This window comes from Petromyzon marinus, chromosome 37 (assembly GCF_048934315.1).
Source record: "Petromyzon marinus isolate PM22_M1 ecotype Great Lakes invasive population chromosome 37, UKy_Petmar_22M1.pri1.0, whole genome shotgun sequence".
NCBI lineage: Eukaryota > Metazoa > Chordata > Hyperoartia > Petromyzontiformes > Petromyzontidae > Petromyzon > Petromyzon marinus.
Genome location: NC_133703.1, coordinates 18739409 through 18758539, shown reverse-complemented (window position 1 = coordinate 18758539; position 19131 = coordinate 18739409). Strand labels below are relative to the sequence as shown.

General features: G+C 53.3%; 1 protein-coding gene across 2 annotated transcripts in view; it reads left to right on the top strand.

Annotated features, from left to right (window-relative positions):
* Positions 1 to 18533, top strand: part of LOC116949559 (guanine nucleotide-binding protein G(I)/G(S)/G(O) subunit gamma-13-like) — a 22947-nt gene extending 4414 nt beyond the window's left edge. Inside the window, exons 2-3 of one of the 2 annotated variants that reach the window (XM_032966986.2) lie at positions 6889 to 7291; positions 9651 to 18533. In XM_032966986.2, the coding sequence (XP_032822877.1) occupies positions 7194 to 7291; positions 9651 to 9756 (204 nt within the window). In that variant the 5' untranslated portion in view covers positions 6889 to 7193 and the 3' untranslated portion in view covers positions 9757 to 18533. Of the gene's footprint in view, positions 1 to 6885; positions 7292 to 9650 lie in introns of both variants that reach the window. The other variant, XM_076072387.1, reaches the window with a different exon arrangement.
* Positions 18534 to 19131: the final 598 nt, after the last annotated feature.

Here is a 19131-nt window from a genome sequence, read left to right as displayed (position 1 = left end):
GCTCTCCCAAGGTTCATTGTTAATTCCAGAGGCTCATAGAGCCAGATTAAAGCTCTCCCAAGGTTCATTGTTAATTCCAGAGGCACATAGTGCAGACTAAAGCTCTCCCAAGGTTCATTGTTAATTCCAGAGGCTCATAGAGCCAGACTAAGGCTCTCCCGATGTTCAATGTTTGTTCTCGAGACTCATAGGGCCAGGTTCATTGTTAGTGGCGTAGCAATCGAGTGTGCAGGCGCTGCAATTGCACAGGGGCCCGTAGGCCGGAGGAGTACACAACTCCTTCAGGACGTCTCTGATTGTGTTGTGTTTTGATTTTTTTCGAGACTGTTGTGTGTGTCGAGCTGGGACCCACGTCTAACAGGGACGAGTTCTTGCCTCTATCGTAAACGTCTGGCATTTTAACCAGCACCGATTCAAGCGAGCCCCGACTCTGCTGATGTTAGTGCACGTACGTTGAAATTATTTCGCACCGTACGTAGCCAACCGTGCTAATGGGAGATTGCGGGGAAATGATGGAGACTCTGAATGTCGCCGATACCGGTGCAGAGGAGTTTGTTGTTGTTGTTTGTTGCGTTAAATCAACGCCTGCTGGGAATGACTCAACTCCTCCCGAAGGCCGTGGTAGCTGTTGCGATGTGTGAAGAAGAAAAACAACAGACAGTGCGTTCATATATCTATCAAAATAAATACACGCGGAGCATCAGACTCGGTGATGGTGGGGAAGGAGGAGGAGCAGGAGTGGATGGGCAGCTCCGGCGCTGGAGACGGACGGGCAACTGCCACGCCCTGGGTCACTGACTGCGCGTCGACTGCAAATTTGTAAATTCATTGCATCAAGTGCAAGGCCAATTAGCAGAGTGAGCCGACGCAGGCTCATTGACTCTACCTGTGGAATTATATCGGTTTGCCGGTGGTGATGCAGATGTGTGTATATTTGTTTTTGCTTGTATATGGGTGTGCGTGTAGAGCGGCTCCAGTTTAACAGCAGAGGTCTCACTCCGAATCAGTCGAGCGGCAATATCTTTTCATCGGTTGCGTAACGCTGTGTGTAAGCTACCCGGTCTGTCGCTCCGCACTAAGCTTCAGGTCTTCTCGGCCACGGTCATTCCCTCCCTTCTCTACGCTTGCGAAACGTGGACCCCCCTAATGGAACATCTTCGCCGGTTAGAAACATTTAGGCTAGCCTGCCTATTATCCATCCTGGGTTTAACCAGGCTGGATTGTGTGAGGAGCTCACAAATCCTTGAAAGATCTGGGCAAGGTCCCAGCGGTGAGCTCCTCCGGCAGGCAAGGCTGCGTTGACTGGGTCATGTAGCTCGCATGCCCAGCCATTGCATGCCGAAACAGCTTTTGTTCGGCCGGATCGAGGGGGCTAAACGGACGCGGCACGGGCTAGAACAGAGATGGAGTGATGTGGTACAGGAGGACGTGGAGCTGAGTGGACTTGCCGATTACTGGTACCAGCGGTGTCAAGATCGGCCTCTGTGGAGGAGGCTCGTGAAGGACGCTACTGGGCAGTTGGAGGCAGTCGCCCTCCAACAACAACGGAGGGCGGAGGAGCGACGCTCACAACAACGAACGGAGCGCCGGGTGGCTAAAGCGCAGCAGGTTGGCACAGTAGGGGGCACAGGTGGTGAATCAGCCAGTCATCTCAGCCAGTTGACCCGTGGCACCTGGGTCTGCCCCGTGACCTCCTGCCAGCGGGCGTTCGACACTTCACGTGGCTTCAAGGTGCACATGGCCTGGCACAAGCGCCGTGGTGACGTCACCGCCACTTAGTGACGAATGGCGGTTGTTGTAGAGCGGGGAGCGGTGGCGCAGCGGTTAGTGCGCTGCGCTACGAACCCGGCTAGCCGAGTTTGATTAACGCTCACGGCCAACATCGGTGACGATTATATGAACCGGTCCTGGGCCTTCTCTAGGTCGACTCAGCCTCAAACGAGTGCCTTCTGCGGTGTGCAAACATCGCAAACTGGGAAGACAAAGGCGGCCGGGCGTGGTGCTGGCCACCCATCTCCTCGTGTGACGTTCCGGCCTTCATAGGTGCTGCTCGCTAACAGCACTTGCCCCTACAGTCTGTTAAGGCTATAGGAGGGACCTTTGTCTGCAAATATAAATCATACATTATCAGTCACGTGTTGCCTCTAGGCTACTGGAATCGAGTTCTATCAAAGCCCCTACGCTGCCTTCATTGATTGCGCGTGCACGTGTGTTCGTGTGCACGCGCGCGGCCACCCCCCGCCCCTACCTCTTAGAGCCCCTACCCATAAATCCATCCTCTCTCAGCCCCCCCCCCCCCCCCCCCCCTGTATCCGTGCTCCCACCCCCCATCCCTTAGCGATGACCTCACTAACTGCAACCTGCCCTTGACATAACGGGAATGATTCAAGGGGGTTGGGTTGCCCCCCGTAAACATCCGTGTTCATGTTAAAAACAAAGACGCCCCCCCCCCCGCTATTTGCATTCGTGCGTAACGTTATGTGTTGAGTGGTTAAACGGTATGCGATGGTGAGTGGTGTGCGATGGTGAGTGGTGAGTGAGTGGTGAGGGTGAGTGGTGAGTGTTGAGTGAGGGTGAGTGAGGGTGAGTGGTGAGGGTGAGTGGTGTGTGAGGGTGAGTGGTGTGTGAGGGTGAGTGGTGAGGGTGAGTGGTGAGTGGGGTGTGAGGGTGAGTGGGGTGTGAGGGTGAGTGGTGAGTGAGTGAGGGTGAGTGGTGAGTGAGGGTGAGTGGTGAGGGTGAGTGGTGAGTGGGGTGTGAGGGTGAGTGAGGGTGAGTGGTGAGTGAGGGTGAGTAGTGTGTGAGGGTGAGTGGTGTGTGAGGGTGAGTGGTGTGTGAGGGTGAGTGGTGTGTGAGGGTGAGTGGTGTGTGAGGGTGAGTGGTGAGTGAGGGTGAGTGGTGTGTGAGGGTGAGTGGTGTGTGAGGGTAAGTGGTGTGTGAGGGTGAGTGGTGAGTGTTGAGTGAGGGTGAGTGTTGAGTGAGGGTGAGTGGTGAGGGTGAGTGGTGTGTGAGGGTGAGTGAGGGGGAGTGGTGTGTGAGGGTGAGTGGTGAGTGAAGGTGAGTGGTGTGTGAGGGTGAGTCAGGGTGAGTGGTGAGTGAGGGTGAGTGGTGTGTGAGGGTGAGTGGTGTGTAAGGGTGAGTGGTGAGTGAGGGTGAGTGGTGTGTGAGGGTGAGTGGGGTGTGAGTGTTGAGGGTGAGTGGTGAGGGTGAGTGGTGTGTGAGGGTGAGTGGTGAGGGTGAGTGGTGTGTGAGGGTGAGTGGTGTGTGAAGGTGAGTGGTGAGTAGTATTTTATGTAGGAGGGTTAGTGGTGAGGGTGAGTGGTGAGTAGTATTTGATGTAGGAGGGTTAGTAGTGAGGGTTAGTGGTGAGGGTGAGTAGTATTTGATGTAGGAGGGTGAGTGGTGAGGTGAGGTCTGTTTTCAAAGGGGGCGGCGGTGGGAAATGTGGGAGGGGCCGCACACAGAAGCCACGTGACTTAACGGACGCACGAGCTGATTTGGATCGGTCCGTTACGCGTGCAAAACGCGCGTTCGCAAAATATCACTGTGGTGTGTTCTTTAAATCGTTCTCGATTGTAGCCCAGGTCGCCGTTGCAAAGGGGGGCACTGCTGTGTCGCGCCTCTCAATGTGTTTCTTTCATCATCTCCCCGGTTTCCCCATCCAAAAGAAAGAAAGAAACACGGCAACGCTCAGACACGGGCCATTACGAGCACCCGGAGCAACGCGGAAAACTCACAAATCCATCAGCTGCGAGAGCACCCGCGGTCAGGATCGAGAGGCGCGGGATACGGACAAGAACGCGGCTCGCCCTAATCTCGTTTCCTCCGTGTGCGTCTGGTTTTGTGCACGGCTTGTCTGGCCTGGAATCTGTCCACTTTCAATGCGTGTCTGTCTCTCTGTAGTGTGTAGCAGTGTTAGCGCGCTGCGCTACGAACCTGGGGACTCGAGTTCGATTCCCGCTCACGGCAAACACCAGTGACAATTATCTGAATCGGTCCAGGGCCTCCCCTAGGTCGACACAGCCTCAAATGAGTATCTGGTGCGGTGCGTAAAACATCGCCACTAGGGAGACAAAGGCGGTCGGGCGTGGTGTTGGTCACCCACCCCCTCGTGTACCGTGCCGGCCTTTATAGGTGCTCGCTAACAGCGCTTGCCCCTACAGTCTGTTAAGGCTACACGAGGGATATTTGTGTGGCACACAAAGACTGTGTGTGTGTGTGTGAAAGACTTTGTGTGGGTGGGACTGCTCCTATCGATTTGTTAAGACTATACGGGTGATCTTTGTCTTTGTGTGGGGAGCGATAGTGCAGTGGTTAGCGCGCTGTGCCATTAACCCCACCACCCGAGTTCGAGTCCTGCTCGCGGCCAACACCAGTGATGATTATCTGAACCGGTCTTGGGTCTCCTCCCCTAGGTCGACTCAGTCTAAAATGAGTACCTGGTGCGGCCTGTGAACATCGTCACTGGGTAGACAAAGGCGGCCGGGCGTCGTGTATGTCTACACCCCAGTGCCGGATGAAGCTAGTGCGGGGCCTGTAGCATTTGTTATAAAGGAGCCCTAAAATAAATAAATAAACACACACAAATGTTTAACTTGCATAGTAAAGTAAATGTATTTTTTCATTTTATATACAGCCAAATAATACGACAAATCGCTCACCTTAAACACCCAGTCGTTCATAAAAGTTTAAGGCGGTAGAGTACTATAGATTTAGAGCAAGTTCAGAATCACTGAACCGGAATTGATAGCTTGAAAGCATTTAGCGCGGGACCCTTGGAAGTGCGGAGCCCGTAGCTACTACACATGTAGTAGCTACTACTATATATGTAGTAGCTACTACATATATAGTGGTAGCTACTACATATGTAGTGGTAGCTACTACATATCTAGTGGTAGCTACTACATATGTAGCTACTACTACATATGTAGCTACTACTACATATGTAGCTACTACATATGTAGTGAAGTATGGTCCGTTATACAGCCTTGCATATGTAGTAGCTACTACATGTGTAGTAGCTACTACATGAGTAGTAGCTACTACATGTGGGTTTAGTCTGCACTGCAAGGCTGTACGGGGATCTTTGTCTATGACAGCGAGTGAATGTGCGTGGCGGCGTGCGATTATCTGAGACCCGCGCGCTCATTATGAACATCACGAAGCAGCCAAAATTAGCAAGGAAACAGGCCCCTCTAACATGTAATTTCTATACAAAAATAGCAACGTTACTGTACAAAACGATGTTACATAAGGTCTGCAAAGGTATAATCTAACCGTCACTGTTTGAAGTCAGACGCCATCAGAACAAGCATTTAATATTTATTTCAGCGTTTATTTATAATTAATTACAATGAATTGCATGATGGTTAATATGGAGCGGTGGCGCTGTGTTTGACGCACTGCAAAGGCCAACAGCAGTGGCGATCGAGATCCGAACAGGTCCTGGGCCAGACCCATTTCACAAACGGGCACTGACCAGCGCGGTGAAGTATGGTCATACAACCCCCTCCCCCCCCCCCCCCCCCACGACTGAAACGAGTGGGGAGGCCTTCATCAGCAGTGGAATGATAAAAGGGCCGCAACAATAACGCGACGTTATTGAAGCCCGTGCCTTTCCGGATTTCAAATAGACGCTTAATCTTGAATCAAATGAATCACGACGATGTGATTAGCCCATTATAGTAGAGTGGTGTGCACGTGCATGTAAACACTCTACGTGTTACCTTCTGACCAAGGGCACCACAGTTTACCCCGCTTTGCTGACCGCTCATTTGTCTCGATCCACATGAACGCGCAAACCCCCTTTTTGTCGAACCGCTGCTCAATGCGGGTCGGTGAAGGTCGGCGAGCAGAGACGTCGGACGTTGCACCGCCGCTTGGCCGTACTCTACGCAGCCTCCGCAGTCGCCTGTTGAAACCCGACTGTGCGTGGCGACTCTGCGTGGCGGTCGCGCGTTCCGAACGCTACACACCAAGGCCGTAATTATAATATGCTAAAAATATTCCCCCCCCCCAATATATTGCTGTAAAATAGATTTCTGTTCATATGATTGTGGTTATGGTTGTATTTTGTTAATCCCTAATCTCTGCCATTACATACAATGAAACAAGAAAAGGTAAAAAAGTAAAAACAGAGCAATGTAATACAATACACTATTAGACATTATTGTAAAAAAAAGTCCATCCTATGTGTTAGTGATTTTATTATATATATTAGGCAGGAAATGGAAGGAAATTCGTTTTCAAATTTAGATTTTTTTTCTGGGGGGAGACCCCCAGACCCCCTGGAAGATTTGCTCCCTCCCCCCCCCAATGTTGACTCCATGGCTACGACCTTGCTACACTCACTCGGCGCCGCGTGACGTGCGGTTATGCGTCGCGTGTGGAAGTCAGTTCGGGCACGGTGCGTGGCCAACCGTGATCATCGGTGGTTGCGGGGGAAGGGCGTGCAGAGTGCTTCGCTGCCGAGATCGAGCGCGTTCCGAGTGATTTTGACCCATCGACCCCGATCTGTCTGTCTGTCTGTGCGTCGCTCGTTTCGCAAGGGCTGTCCGTCTACCTGTGTCTCGAGCAGAGATGGTGGGGAGCGGTGGGGTAGCGGTTAGCGCTACGATCCCGGCGACTCGAGTTCGATTCCCGCTCACGGCCAACACCGGTGACGATTGTCCGAACCGGTCCTGGGCCTCCCCTAGGTCGAATCAGCCTCAAATGAGTACCTGGTGCGGTGTGTAAACATCGCCACTGGGGAGACAAAGGCGGCCCGGCGTGGTGTTGGCCACCCACCCCCTCGTATGCCGTCCCGGCCTTCATTGGTGCTACTCGCTAACAGCACTTTTCCCTACAGTCTGTTAAGGCTACACGGGGGATCTTTGTCTTTGTCTCCAGCAGAGCTGGATTGTGGCCAGAAGCCTCCAAAGGACAAACGCCGGAATCGTGACGGCCCAGACGCCACAACAGTCACGGCGCTTCCACGCGACTACGGCTACTACCGCGACTCTACGTCAACGGCCGCGACAGCTCCAGCCGTGACGGCACCTCCACCGTGACGGACCAAGCCACCGCGCGCCTGTAACGCAGCCGTGAGCTCGCCTCGGCGCCGCGACAGACGACGCCTCCGCCGTTGACCCGCGGCTGTACCGTGACCGCACGCACGCCTCGACCGTGACCCCCCCCCCGCCCCACACAAAGCCATCATGGACGAGGTGGACGTGTCGCAGCTACGGAAGGAGATCGAGAGCCTCAAATTCCAGCTCTCGAACCGGCGAGAGAAGACATCAAAAACCATCCCCGAGTAAGTGGAGTCCTTGAAGGACCGCGTGGCATCTCACGCTGGTGGCGTCTCACACTCGTGGTATCACACACTCGTGGTATCACACACTCGTGGTATCACACACTCATGGTATCACACACTCGTAGCATCACACACTCGTGGTATCTCACACTCGTGGTATCACACACTCATGGTATCACACACTCGTGGTATCACACACTCGTGGTATCTCACACTCGTGGTATCACACACTCGTGGTATCACACACTCGTGGTATCACACGCTGGTGGCATCACACGCTCGTGGTATCACACACTCGTGGTATCACACACTCGTGGTATCACACGCTGGTGGCACCACACGCTGGTGGCATCACACACTCGTGGTATCACACACTCGTGGTATCACACACTCGCGCCCGAGTTCCGTTCCAATCCCGAGACAGATTCTCTCAGCTTTTCTTGGCGAATTTTTTTTAAATAATATAGGTTTTTGTGGGGCGTTAGATCACGTAAATATAAAATATATAATATAGAATATTTTGAGTTTATTTCCCCGACAGATTTGTTTCAACGTAATAAAACGTAGCCGGTGTCTTCGTCATCAACAATGGGGGGGGGGGGGGGGGGGGGGGGGATGGAAATGCTCATCAACCCCGCACTGACCAGCGTGGTGAAGTATGGTCAGGGTGGCCCCCGCGAGACGTACGGTGTGGGGAGACCCTCATCCAGCAGTGCATTGGCAAAACGGGCTGTACGTAGTTTGCAAACAGGGCAAAGGAAACAATAAAACCTAGACATAAGACAATACTACAAATACAAACTAGAGAGACAATGGAAACGAGACAGACAATACAATCAAGACAGACAATACAAAGGAGACATACACCACAAACGAGACAGACCTCCGTGTGGTGGTAAGGACGTCACGGGTCCCCTAACCCGCAGGGGTTCAGCACCGCGGACAGCGCCGCGGTGTTGCGGTGGGACGACCGTCGGGGGCGGGGCGACCGGACGGGGGCGGAGCGACCGAGGAGAGGGCGGGGTGACCGTGAGGGGCGGGGCGACCGAGGGGGGCGGGGCGACCGAGGGTGCCGGGCGACCTGAGGGGGCGGGACGACCGTCAGGGGGGCGTGGCGATCGATTGGGGGCGGGGCGAACGATTGGGGTGGGGGTGGGTCTTGCACCCTGTGTTATAAAACACTTATTATTCTTCCTTCTTTGGTTCTTTCGGTAAGGTCACGTAGAATGAGAATAAAATAATAAAATAAGACAATAAAATTCTCACGACGTTTTGGCCACAACGCAAGCGGCCGTCTGCGTTCTACGTGACTTTACCGAAAGAACCAAAGAAGATGAATCCTTGCAGTCACGAAAGCTTTAAATCGAAATTTACACGTATTATTCTTTGGGTCTTTCGGTAAAGTCACGTAGATAGGTTCGAATAAAATAACAAACAAAAAACGCAAGCGGTCGTCATCGAAACGTCGTGACTTTACCAAAAAACCCAAAGAATATGAATTCCTGCAGTCACGAAAGCTTTAAGTCAGAATTTACACCCAATAATATAATTGCAGAAGAACTCCTCTTAACGACTGTGATTGGTTCCACGAAACCGGTCTTTAACTTTTTGGGTTTTTAAGCGAGTATAAGAAATGCACGTTAAAGGCATCATTCGTTCCGATAGCATCGAAAGTTACCCGCTTTTCATCCCAAAAAAAACGTACTTTATAATATTTTAACAATGGATATTAATACACAAGAGATACCGATAACATTAAAAACACATTGTATAAAAAAACGGGTTAATCGATGCATTCATTTGTATGGTCGGTAAGCGAACGCATTGGGCTGTATGGGGGCACTACACTACTAAACACTACACTACTAAACACTACACTATTATACAATACACTACTAAACACTACACTATTATACACTTCACTACTATACACTACACTATTATACACTGCACTACTGAACACTACACTATTATACACTACACTATACACTACTATACACTACACTATACACTACACTATACACTACACTATTCACTACACTACATTGGGCTCTGTGGAGGCGCCGTCGTGAGTCGTTAACGGGGGTGGTGGTGAAGAGGGGTTCTGCTGTATGTGTACAAAATTATATACAAAAATATACTCGGTGACGTTTCAGGCAATGATCCTTTTTCATAGAATATGAAAGAAGTCTCATTGCTCGAAACGTTGCCTATGATATATTATTCCCCCTTTAAGGCCACACTAGAGTGGTGATGTTGTTGTTGTTGTTGTTGTCTGATACACGCTAAATATTGCCTGATACAAGTTGCGCGTTGCCCGATACAAGTTTCCTGTTGCCGTGTTGCCCGCTGCGCGCAGGATGGTGAAGTGGATCGAGGAGGGGATGTCCAATGACCCCTTCCTGAACCCAGAGCTCATGAAGAGCAACCCGTGGGTGGAGAAGGGCAAATGCGTCCTGCTCTAGGCCAAGGGCCGGGCCCCCACACGGCCCGAGGCGGGCCCACCCGGAGTCACCCGACCCGACCCTGCCCCCACTCCACCACCCAGCTGACTCGTCCCAGACGAACCCAACCCTGCCCCCACTCCACCACCAGCTGACCCGTCCCAGACGAACCCAACCCTGCCCCCACTCCACCACCAGCTGACCCGACCCAGACTAACCTGACCCTGCCCCTACTCCACACCCAGCTGACCAGACCCAGACTGACACGACCCAACCCTGCCCTCACTTCACCCCCAGCTGACCCGACCCAGACTAACCTGACCCTGCCCCCACTCCACACCCACCTGACTCGACCCAGACTGACACGACCTGACCCTGCCCCCACTCCACGCCCAGCTGACCCGACTGATCCAACCCAATCTTTTCTGACCCGACCCAGCATAGCCTCTAAGTTGACCTGAGCGAACTTGGTCTGATCTGACTTGAGTTGAGGTCAGCTGAGCTGACGCAAGCCAGTCTGACCTGACCCGACCCTGGCCTTATCTTACTTTGTCTGACCTGACCTGACCAAGATCTGACCTTAAATTGACCTAACCTGACCGCAGCTGACCCGACCCGGTTTGACCTGACCTGACATGACCCGATCTCCCCGTGACCCAGCGTCAGCTTGATTTCAGGCGCTACAGAAAACAAAGAGGCCTCCTGCCTCTGACCAAACAGCGCGGAGGACAGCCCATCTCGAAAGCTAAGCTGGCTTGCACCAGGACAGTGATAGGATGGGCGACCGCCGCGTGCTCAAGAGGTGCTATAGGCTCTAGACTGCGGGATGTGGGGGGGACAGCGAGAGGGCAGTGTGGCAAAATCCATTGTTGTACTCTACTCCTACGCTAACCAGCTCCCGCTCGGAATTAATGAACGCAGGCAGACGCGCTCACTCCCCATGCAGAGTTGGACAGACGGGCAGGTCCGTGTGCTAATGGTTAGGGGCATTTGGCAGAGGTGGGGGGGCCGGGGTGGGGGGCGTTCAATCTGAACCAATTAATTTTGGGAATCAGATCGTGCAGCCGGGTTTGACGTCTATCCACCCCTCCAGCAACCGGTGCTCGTCATAGTATTTCAGTCTGAGTCGACCTACGGGAGAGTCTGACCACAGGGCCTGGGGGCGGGTATGATTGGCCCGGGGAGGCCACACTGGGAGGATGAGGAGGAGGGGGAAAGCAGCTGCGCGCTATGCCCGGGGAAATTAAATCATCAATTCAAATCATCACTACACGGTTGGTATTCGCGTCGTTACTATCGCCGGAGGCTCTCGCGAAGTCGCTGCGTTTCGCAGGCTGGTATCGCCTCCAGCCAGCAGGCGGCGTACGTGAGTTTCATCCCAGCAAAAGAACTCACGACTCGAGAGCCCCATGCAGTTGGCCTACTTATACATTTCGTTCCAAAGCAGTCGGCGCGTGGCGAGACGCGGTCAGTGGACCCGCAGTGTTGAAACCCAGGGCGGCCGCTGGGAGGGGTCTGCGTCAGGGGACTGGGGCTCAAGTAATTGTGTCAGTTCCTGTACTATCTCCACGTCCCCGTGTCCGTACTGTGCGTAAACGCCCCCGTCTTCCCATTTTTATTTTTTTTGTCAACGGTCGCCACGTGCACAGTTCTAACGATCTCCTAACTCAACGGAGGCTCACTTAATGCACTGGATTGTGTGTTTCCACACAACCAACCAACAACACCAGCCGCCATACGCCACTGAGCGTCAGTGACGTGGCCACGACGCTTGTGCCAGGCTAGGTGCACTTTGAGACTGTTGGGGGGCCAAGTGCTGTTAGCGAGCACCTGTGAAGGCCGGTACGGCACTCGAGAGATCCCCAATGTATCGGTATGACCGGCATAGTGCTGTTAGCGAGTGCCTATTAAGGCTGAAACGGCTAGCAACCACGTCCGGCCACCTTTGCATCCCCAGTGCCGATGTTTACACAGCGCATGAGGTACTCATTTAAGGCTAAATCGACCCAGGGGAGGCCCCCCACTGCTTCCGATATTATTTCGCTGGTGTTAGCCGTGGACCAGGAATCGAACTTCAGCCGTCGGCTTTCTCAGCGCTGTGCGCTAACCACTGCGCCACCGCTCGACACAAAGACCCAGCCCCATCCAACTCCAGTATAGCCATAACAGACTGTTGGGGCAAGTGCTAATTAGCAAGCACTTGTACGCTGGACACGAAGGGGGTGGTGTTGCTAGCACCACGCCCGGACGCCTTTGTCACCCCAGTAGTGATGTTTACACACCACACGAGGCACTGATTTGAGGCTGAGTCGACCTAGAGGGAGCGCACGACCAGGTGAGCTATTCGTCACTGATGTTGGCCGTGAGCGAGAATCGAACCCGGCTGGGGGCAGTGCACCAATCACTACACCACCGCTCCCGAAACACGTTGAATAGCTTTCTAATGAATGCACTTGATGCTGACGATATCCCGAATTCCCACGTCAACACGTGGGCTGTTGTCGTCTTTCCCGTGACGAGGAGAGGCGAAGGGGCAACAGTTAACCACGTGGTTGTTTGCGGATGAGCCAGTGGACGGAGCCAGGAGTAGCCCGGTGACTGTCTGCAAAACGCTGCCAGCGAACGATCGGCTTAACTTTTGGAGTTTCCCTGACTCCCACTGAGAATCCCACAGACTCGCTCACTGTGAGCGCGCCAAGAGACGCACACGTAGAGCCAAGCGAGTTGCAGAGGGGGCGACCTCGAGAGCGAATGGTCTCAGCGGCGAGCGCCGTTACTGCGTGGGCCGCGGTTTGAGACGTCGATTCACACGAATGGTCCAGAGGCTTGCAGGCAACGCGGACGCGTGTAGACTCACGCAGAGACGGCAGAGACTCGCGCAGACCCGTGGACACAAAGACCCGTAGGCTAACAAAAGAGACTCGTAATGCTCACCTAGAAGAGACCCATAGACGCACAGAGACCCATAGACTCAGAGACCCCCCCCCCCCCATAAAGTCGCGTGGAGACACGTAGGCGATTGGTGGAAGTGGGCAGTGCTTGAGAATGATGATTGGCAGTCGCGTCCGTGGGTTCGCCTTTCATTCTCCATCGGCGACGGAGGCGGCCGCACGGGTTCATGCAACGGAGGAGTGGCTAAAGAACTGCTACCGCTGTTGTTGAAGCCGCTCCGAGGGCCTGCATGGGAGTGACAAAAAGACAAAGATCCCCCATATAGCTTAAACCGGCTGTTGGGGCAAGTGCTGGTAGCGAGCACATATAGGGGCTGGACACGGCACACGAGGGGGTGGGTGGCCAGCAGCACGCCCGGCCGCCTTTGTCTCCCCAGTGGCGATGTTTATTACACACCGCACCAGGTACTCATTTGAGGCTGAGTCAATCTAGGTGAGCACCAGGACCGGTTCAGATATTCGTCGCTGGTGTTGGCCGTGAGCGGGTACCTAGCCCGGGTAGCCGGGTTCGTAGCGCAGCGCGCTAATCGCTACACCACCGCTCCTCACTATGGGAGTGACGCACACGCACACACGCACAGTACCAGTGGAGTGACACACACACAGGCTCATTGTAGCGACACACACACAGAGGACCATTGCAGTGACACACACTGCAGTGACACACACACACCAAACCATTGCAGTGACACACACACACACCGGACCACTGAAGTGACACACGCGCACACACACCGGACCATTGCAGTGACACACGCGCATACACACCGGACCACTGCAGTGACACACGCGCACACACACCGGACCATTGCAGTGACACACGCGCACACACACCGGACTATTGCAGTGACACACACGCCGGACAATTACAGTGACACACGCGCACACACACCGGACTATTGCAGTGACACACATACCGGACTATTGCAGTGACACACACACCGGACCATTGCAGTGACACACGCGCACACACACCGGACCATTGCAGTGACACACGCGCACACACACCGGACTATTGCAGTGACACACACGCCGGACAATTACAGTGACACACGCGCACACACACCGGACTATTGCAGTGACACACATACCGGACTATTGCAGTGACACACACACCGGACCATTGCAGTGACACACGCGCACACACACCGGACCATTGCAGTGACACACGCGCACACACACCGGACTATTGCAGTGACACACACACCGGACAATTACAGTGACACACGCGCACACACACCGGACTATTGCAGTGACACACACACCGGACTATTGCAGTGACACACACACCGGACCATTGCAGTGACACACGCGCACACACACCGGACCATTGCAGTGACACACGCGCACACACACCGGACTATTGCAGTGACACACACGCCGGACAATTACAGTGACACACGCGCACACACACCGGACTATTGCAGTGACACACATACCGGACTATTGCAGTGACACACACACCGGACCATTGCAGTGACACACGCGCACACACACCGGACCATTGCAGTGACACACGCGCACACACACCGGACTATTGCAGTGACACACACACCGGACAATTACAGTGACACACGCGCACACACACCGGACTATTGCAGTGACACACACACCGGACTATTGCAGTGACACACACACCGGACAATTGCAGTGACACACGCGCGCACACACCGGGCCATTGCAGTGACGCACGCGCACACATGCAGGACCACGGGGCAAGACCTGAAGCCAGTTATTTTGGTGGCCTTGATGATGCGAATGCAAAAGCAGTCCTTGAAGGTCGAGACGTCCACTAAAAAAACACACACAAGTACGAGCACTGACAAAAGGAAGGAGGCGATGGCGCGGTGGTGCTGTGATGGCAGCAACGGCTTTGACCTTATGACCTTGGACATTTAGACCCCCCCCCCTCCTCCTCCGCCATTCCCCATGTAGAGCCGCGTGCTCCGTCATTGGCGCGGCACGCAACAGGCGTCGCGGCGGCATCCACAGATTTCTGTCCAGATACGACCTAGGATTTGTAATCGTTTCTCGATAATTGTCTTTGTTCATCGCTAATTTGCGAGGAGTTAATTGCACGGTGGGGTGGGGGGGGCGAGACGTGGTGAAGCTCTTAAACATCATCCCGCTTCGGCCGCGGGCAGGGTTGGTAGATCGAGCTGAGAATCCCAACCCGCGGGGGAGGCGACGAGGCCGCCTTAAGAAGGAAAGTACAGCAAGTAGGACCTGTTCTGGCCTTTTTTTTATGACCGTTTATGATACAAGTGACGATGGCGATGATGATAATCGTAATGATAATCGCGCTAGCAGACCACTGGGGCACCCAAAGCTCTGAAATAACGGGTGTGCCAACGTGCCGCACCTGGGCACAAAAGAAAGTACTGGAAACGACGACGATTATGATGATGCTGATGGCAGGATAGGGGCAGCTCGGAATATCATCACGAGCACGAGGAGGTTGTGATGGCTGGGACACGTGTGCAGGATGGGATGAGGGCAAAGATTTCCGCCCCCCCCTCCCACCCCCTGCCCACGATGCAGTGGCAACCCAAAGGGAGAAGACCGACTGAGTTGAGAGGCGGTGCGGCCGGCGACGAGACTGTAAGAGGGCACGCACCCAGCGTGCGACGAGCACAAGAAGAGCCGAGAGCCCGGACGGCGGTGGTTTCTGTTGACCTTCGAACTTTACTCTCAGTCCTCGGGCGATGGAATGTCGACTGTTCGCGGCGGCTACGTCTGGCAGAAGGAAGGAAGCGATGTGCGGTGACATCGACGGTATTGGCTAGGGTGGCCTCTTCACCTTGACCTGGTCAGCTTCTGAAGAAAAAATAAACCCCTCCTCCTGCCAAATCTGGTCAGCGCCTGGAGTATCCTCTGCCTTTTCCTGGGCACCATCAGGTCGAAAAAAGTATAATCTAATTTATGATGTGTTGTTATAATTACCGTCGTAACATTTTAAATCGAAACTAACTTCTCAACGGAGGAACCCTTCGAGGGGAAGGGGACTCGACCCAGAAGGAGCCACGCACCACGGTGATGTCACTGGAGGGCTCTCCGAGGATAGAGGCGCGGCCCTGCAACTGCTGGCTGAAGAGACTCCCGCTAAAGACAACGCCTTGCCCGGGTGCCCCTCGAGAGAGGGGATGTTGGCTTGCTCTTCCACGCTAACGCATACGCCTTGGGGGGGGGGGGGGCGGGGAATAGCCACACTTCACCCACACCGCACAACCGCTTGGTTGTGCGGTGGGGGTGAGGCTTTTTGTGTTTGAACGTGCCAGAAATGTTTTCACCACTGCCGCGACCTCGAGTTTCAGTTCCGCAACCCACATAACGGCCACGGCAGCTTGACGACGATTTTTCACGGCACTCTTTTTCCGCCACCCCCCACCCCCCCGCTGCCCACCCCCACCCCCTTTGTCACGAACGAGTATTTAAACCGGTGCGTAGCTGCGGGACAAGACGTATGTGTCCCTTTTGAGTCGCGTCTTTTCCTTTAACCTAAGAGGGCGTGGGCGCGTGGGTGGTGACTACCCCCGATCCCTGTCGATGCGAGGGGGAAAAAAAACCAAACCGAGTCTCGAGAGGGTGCCACACATTTAGTTGACTTCTCGTCTTGTGCTGTGTTTCCTTGAACTTCGTTCGCACCGTACGTGGCCAACCGTGCTAATCGGAGGTGCGGAGGGAAGGACAACAAACTAAACACGAAAAGCTATTTCTAAAGAAATGAGTTTTCAAGCACTCGTTAATCAGGATGTGTATCCGATCACAGAGCTTGATTGGATTCCAGTTTATTTGATTTTATTGGGCACCACTCCAATAGGGGCTCATGTCGGAGTTATGGGTTAAGAGGTCGGGGATTAGTGGTGAGGGTTCTGGTTTAGAGGCTCGGGGTTGTGATTTGGGATTCGGGGTGACGATTTCGGCGAAAGAGTTAGGTATTTGGGATTAAGAGTTAAGCGTGCAGGATTTAGGGGTTATGGTTAGGGTTTGAGTTAGGGTTATTGCTTATATATTATGGTTTAGGGCTAGGGTTCGGTTTAGGATTAGGTATGGGGTTAAGGCTTAGGTGTTATAGGTTATGGTTTAGGACTAGGGTATGGGGTTAGGGGTTGTGGTTCAGGGCGTGGGACAGTCGTAGCTAAGACTCTGCCCTTTCTTGGCACGCATCTGCGGGGATCGTAGTCTCGGCCTTAAGTTGATCTCAAGTTTGCATGACATAACGAGGTTCACATTTGAACCGGCTATATTATAAACGCTCGACACGTATACATGTGTGCTTATGCATATAGATGTAGCGCGATGTGTACCGCTTATTTAGCGTTATTTTCTTCGGGGGTTACTTTTCTAACGCTCTCCACTCTGTGTGGCGCCGCAGTCTAACGTCATTAAAAAGGCATCAGTTCCCAAACTTCCCAGCGATCAGAGCCGCCACGGACGGCCCTGGCCTCTCCACATCTACCAATCACCTCCGTCCAATCCCCAACTAATGTCGCCGCACGCGCCTGATGCTTGCGAAACACACACGTGCGTGTGTACGTGTCGCAAGTGGACGCAATTGCGATGGGAGATTGCGTCTCTTTGTCTTTGCACGTGTACGTCTGGGCTTCCCCCTAGGTCGACTCGGCTTTAAATGAGTACCTTGTGTGACGCGTAAACATTTAGCGGTGGGGAGACCAAGGTGGCCAGGCGTGGTGCTGGCCACCCACCCAACTCGTTGCACAGTACCGGCATGCACAATGTGCTCACTAACGGTACTTTCCCCGACAGCCTTTCCTGGGCTCTGCAGGGGGGATCCTCTGTCTTTGTCTTTGTTGTACGCACGTGTCATGTCGTCAATTCGAGGCGGTGTGACCCTGCGCACCGATCGTCAGGCGTGTGACCCCTCAATCTGTGTTTGGACGGAGACGATTGGTAACCGTGCAAAGGCCCCCCCCCCCCCGACTGTCGTGGGTCGCAGGGGCTGTGAGTTTTGCGGTAACCCCCGCGACAAGGATGCGTTCTTCTCGCATACACGTGGCGAAGGTGTGGGTTTTGGGTTCTTCGTGTCAAAAAACACTGCCCTCGGCCTCACTTTAAAAAAAAAAAAACGGGGGAGGGAGGGGGTTACTGGCAGGTACAGAAGGTTTTCTGGCAGAAAGGTCATTCATTACAAGTGCCCTGGAGCTAAAGAAAGAACTTGACAAGTCCATTAAAATAAACCACAACCCAGTATGTGATTTACACTCGGACCAGCAGTGGCACTGGGACTCTCACTCCGGTTAAGGCCTCCGTGTGTTTTTAACCACGGGTCGAAATTTCAAGTCACTCAGCCACGGCGATTGCCACTTCGTCCAGTTCAATCGGCCTTCTCATTCCGCGTTCCCTCCCTCGTCAGGGCCAGTCGCCCAACCACGTGGACGGCTGATAGCTGCCCCGCCCATGCTGCTGACACTTGGGCCACGCCCATTTAAAACCTTTATAAACAGTTTTCCTTTAGAGGCTAACCCCCTTTTCCTGATGACGATTCGCTTGTGTTGCGATCGAAACGTCGTGGTGTTTTGTTATTTTCTTTGAACCTATCTACGTGACTTTACCGAAAGACCCAAAGAATATGATAACCGCACTACCCAACTGGACCATTAGCCCCTGGCTCCCAATCTTTAACCCTACCCCCCCCACCACCACCGCACTCTCCAAGTGTCACTCTGGTCAAGTTTCACGAGTCACCGCGATGAACGACAACATTCTCCACACTGCTTAATTATTTATTCCGCCTTGTACTGCGTACGTCTGTTTTACCGTACCTTCCGGGATGTGTTTTGAGTTTCTCTTCTATTGATTATGAGAAAATAAATGAATTAAGCATCGGCTTATCGTGGCGGCTCCGTGAAATGTGTTTGCGGTGAACGGGTTAACAAGGTTAGTCTCATCGTGCCTCGCGTGCAAGAAGTTGTCTCGGTTCGTCGATTCCTGACCGGGTCGCTGTTGTGTGTGGAGTCAGTGCCGGATTATCCTAGGAGCAAAAGTAGCGATGCAGCTACGGGCCTCGCACTTTCAAGGGCCCCGCGCTAAATGCTTTCAAGCTATCAGTTCCGGTTTCAGTGATTCTGAACTTGCTTTATTACTATAGTACTATACCGCCTTCAACTTTTATGAACTGGGTGTTTAAGGTTAGCGATTTGTCGTATTGTCTGGCTGTATAGCAAATGAAAAAATACAATTACTTTACTATGCAAGTGAAACATACGTGTTTTAATATTAATGTTTATTTATTTATGGCCCCTTTATAACATATGCTAAAGGCCCCGCACGAACTTCATCCGGCACTGTGTGGAGTTTCTATTCTCTCCCGCCACCCCCCCCCCCATCCCATTCTTGCACGGGTTTACCTCCACGTTCTGTTTCTCTCCTCCCATAGCTAACTTCTTTTGACACACACACACATCAGCGTTACTGGCGTTGGCCA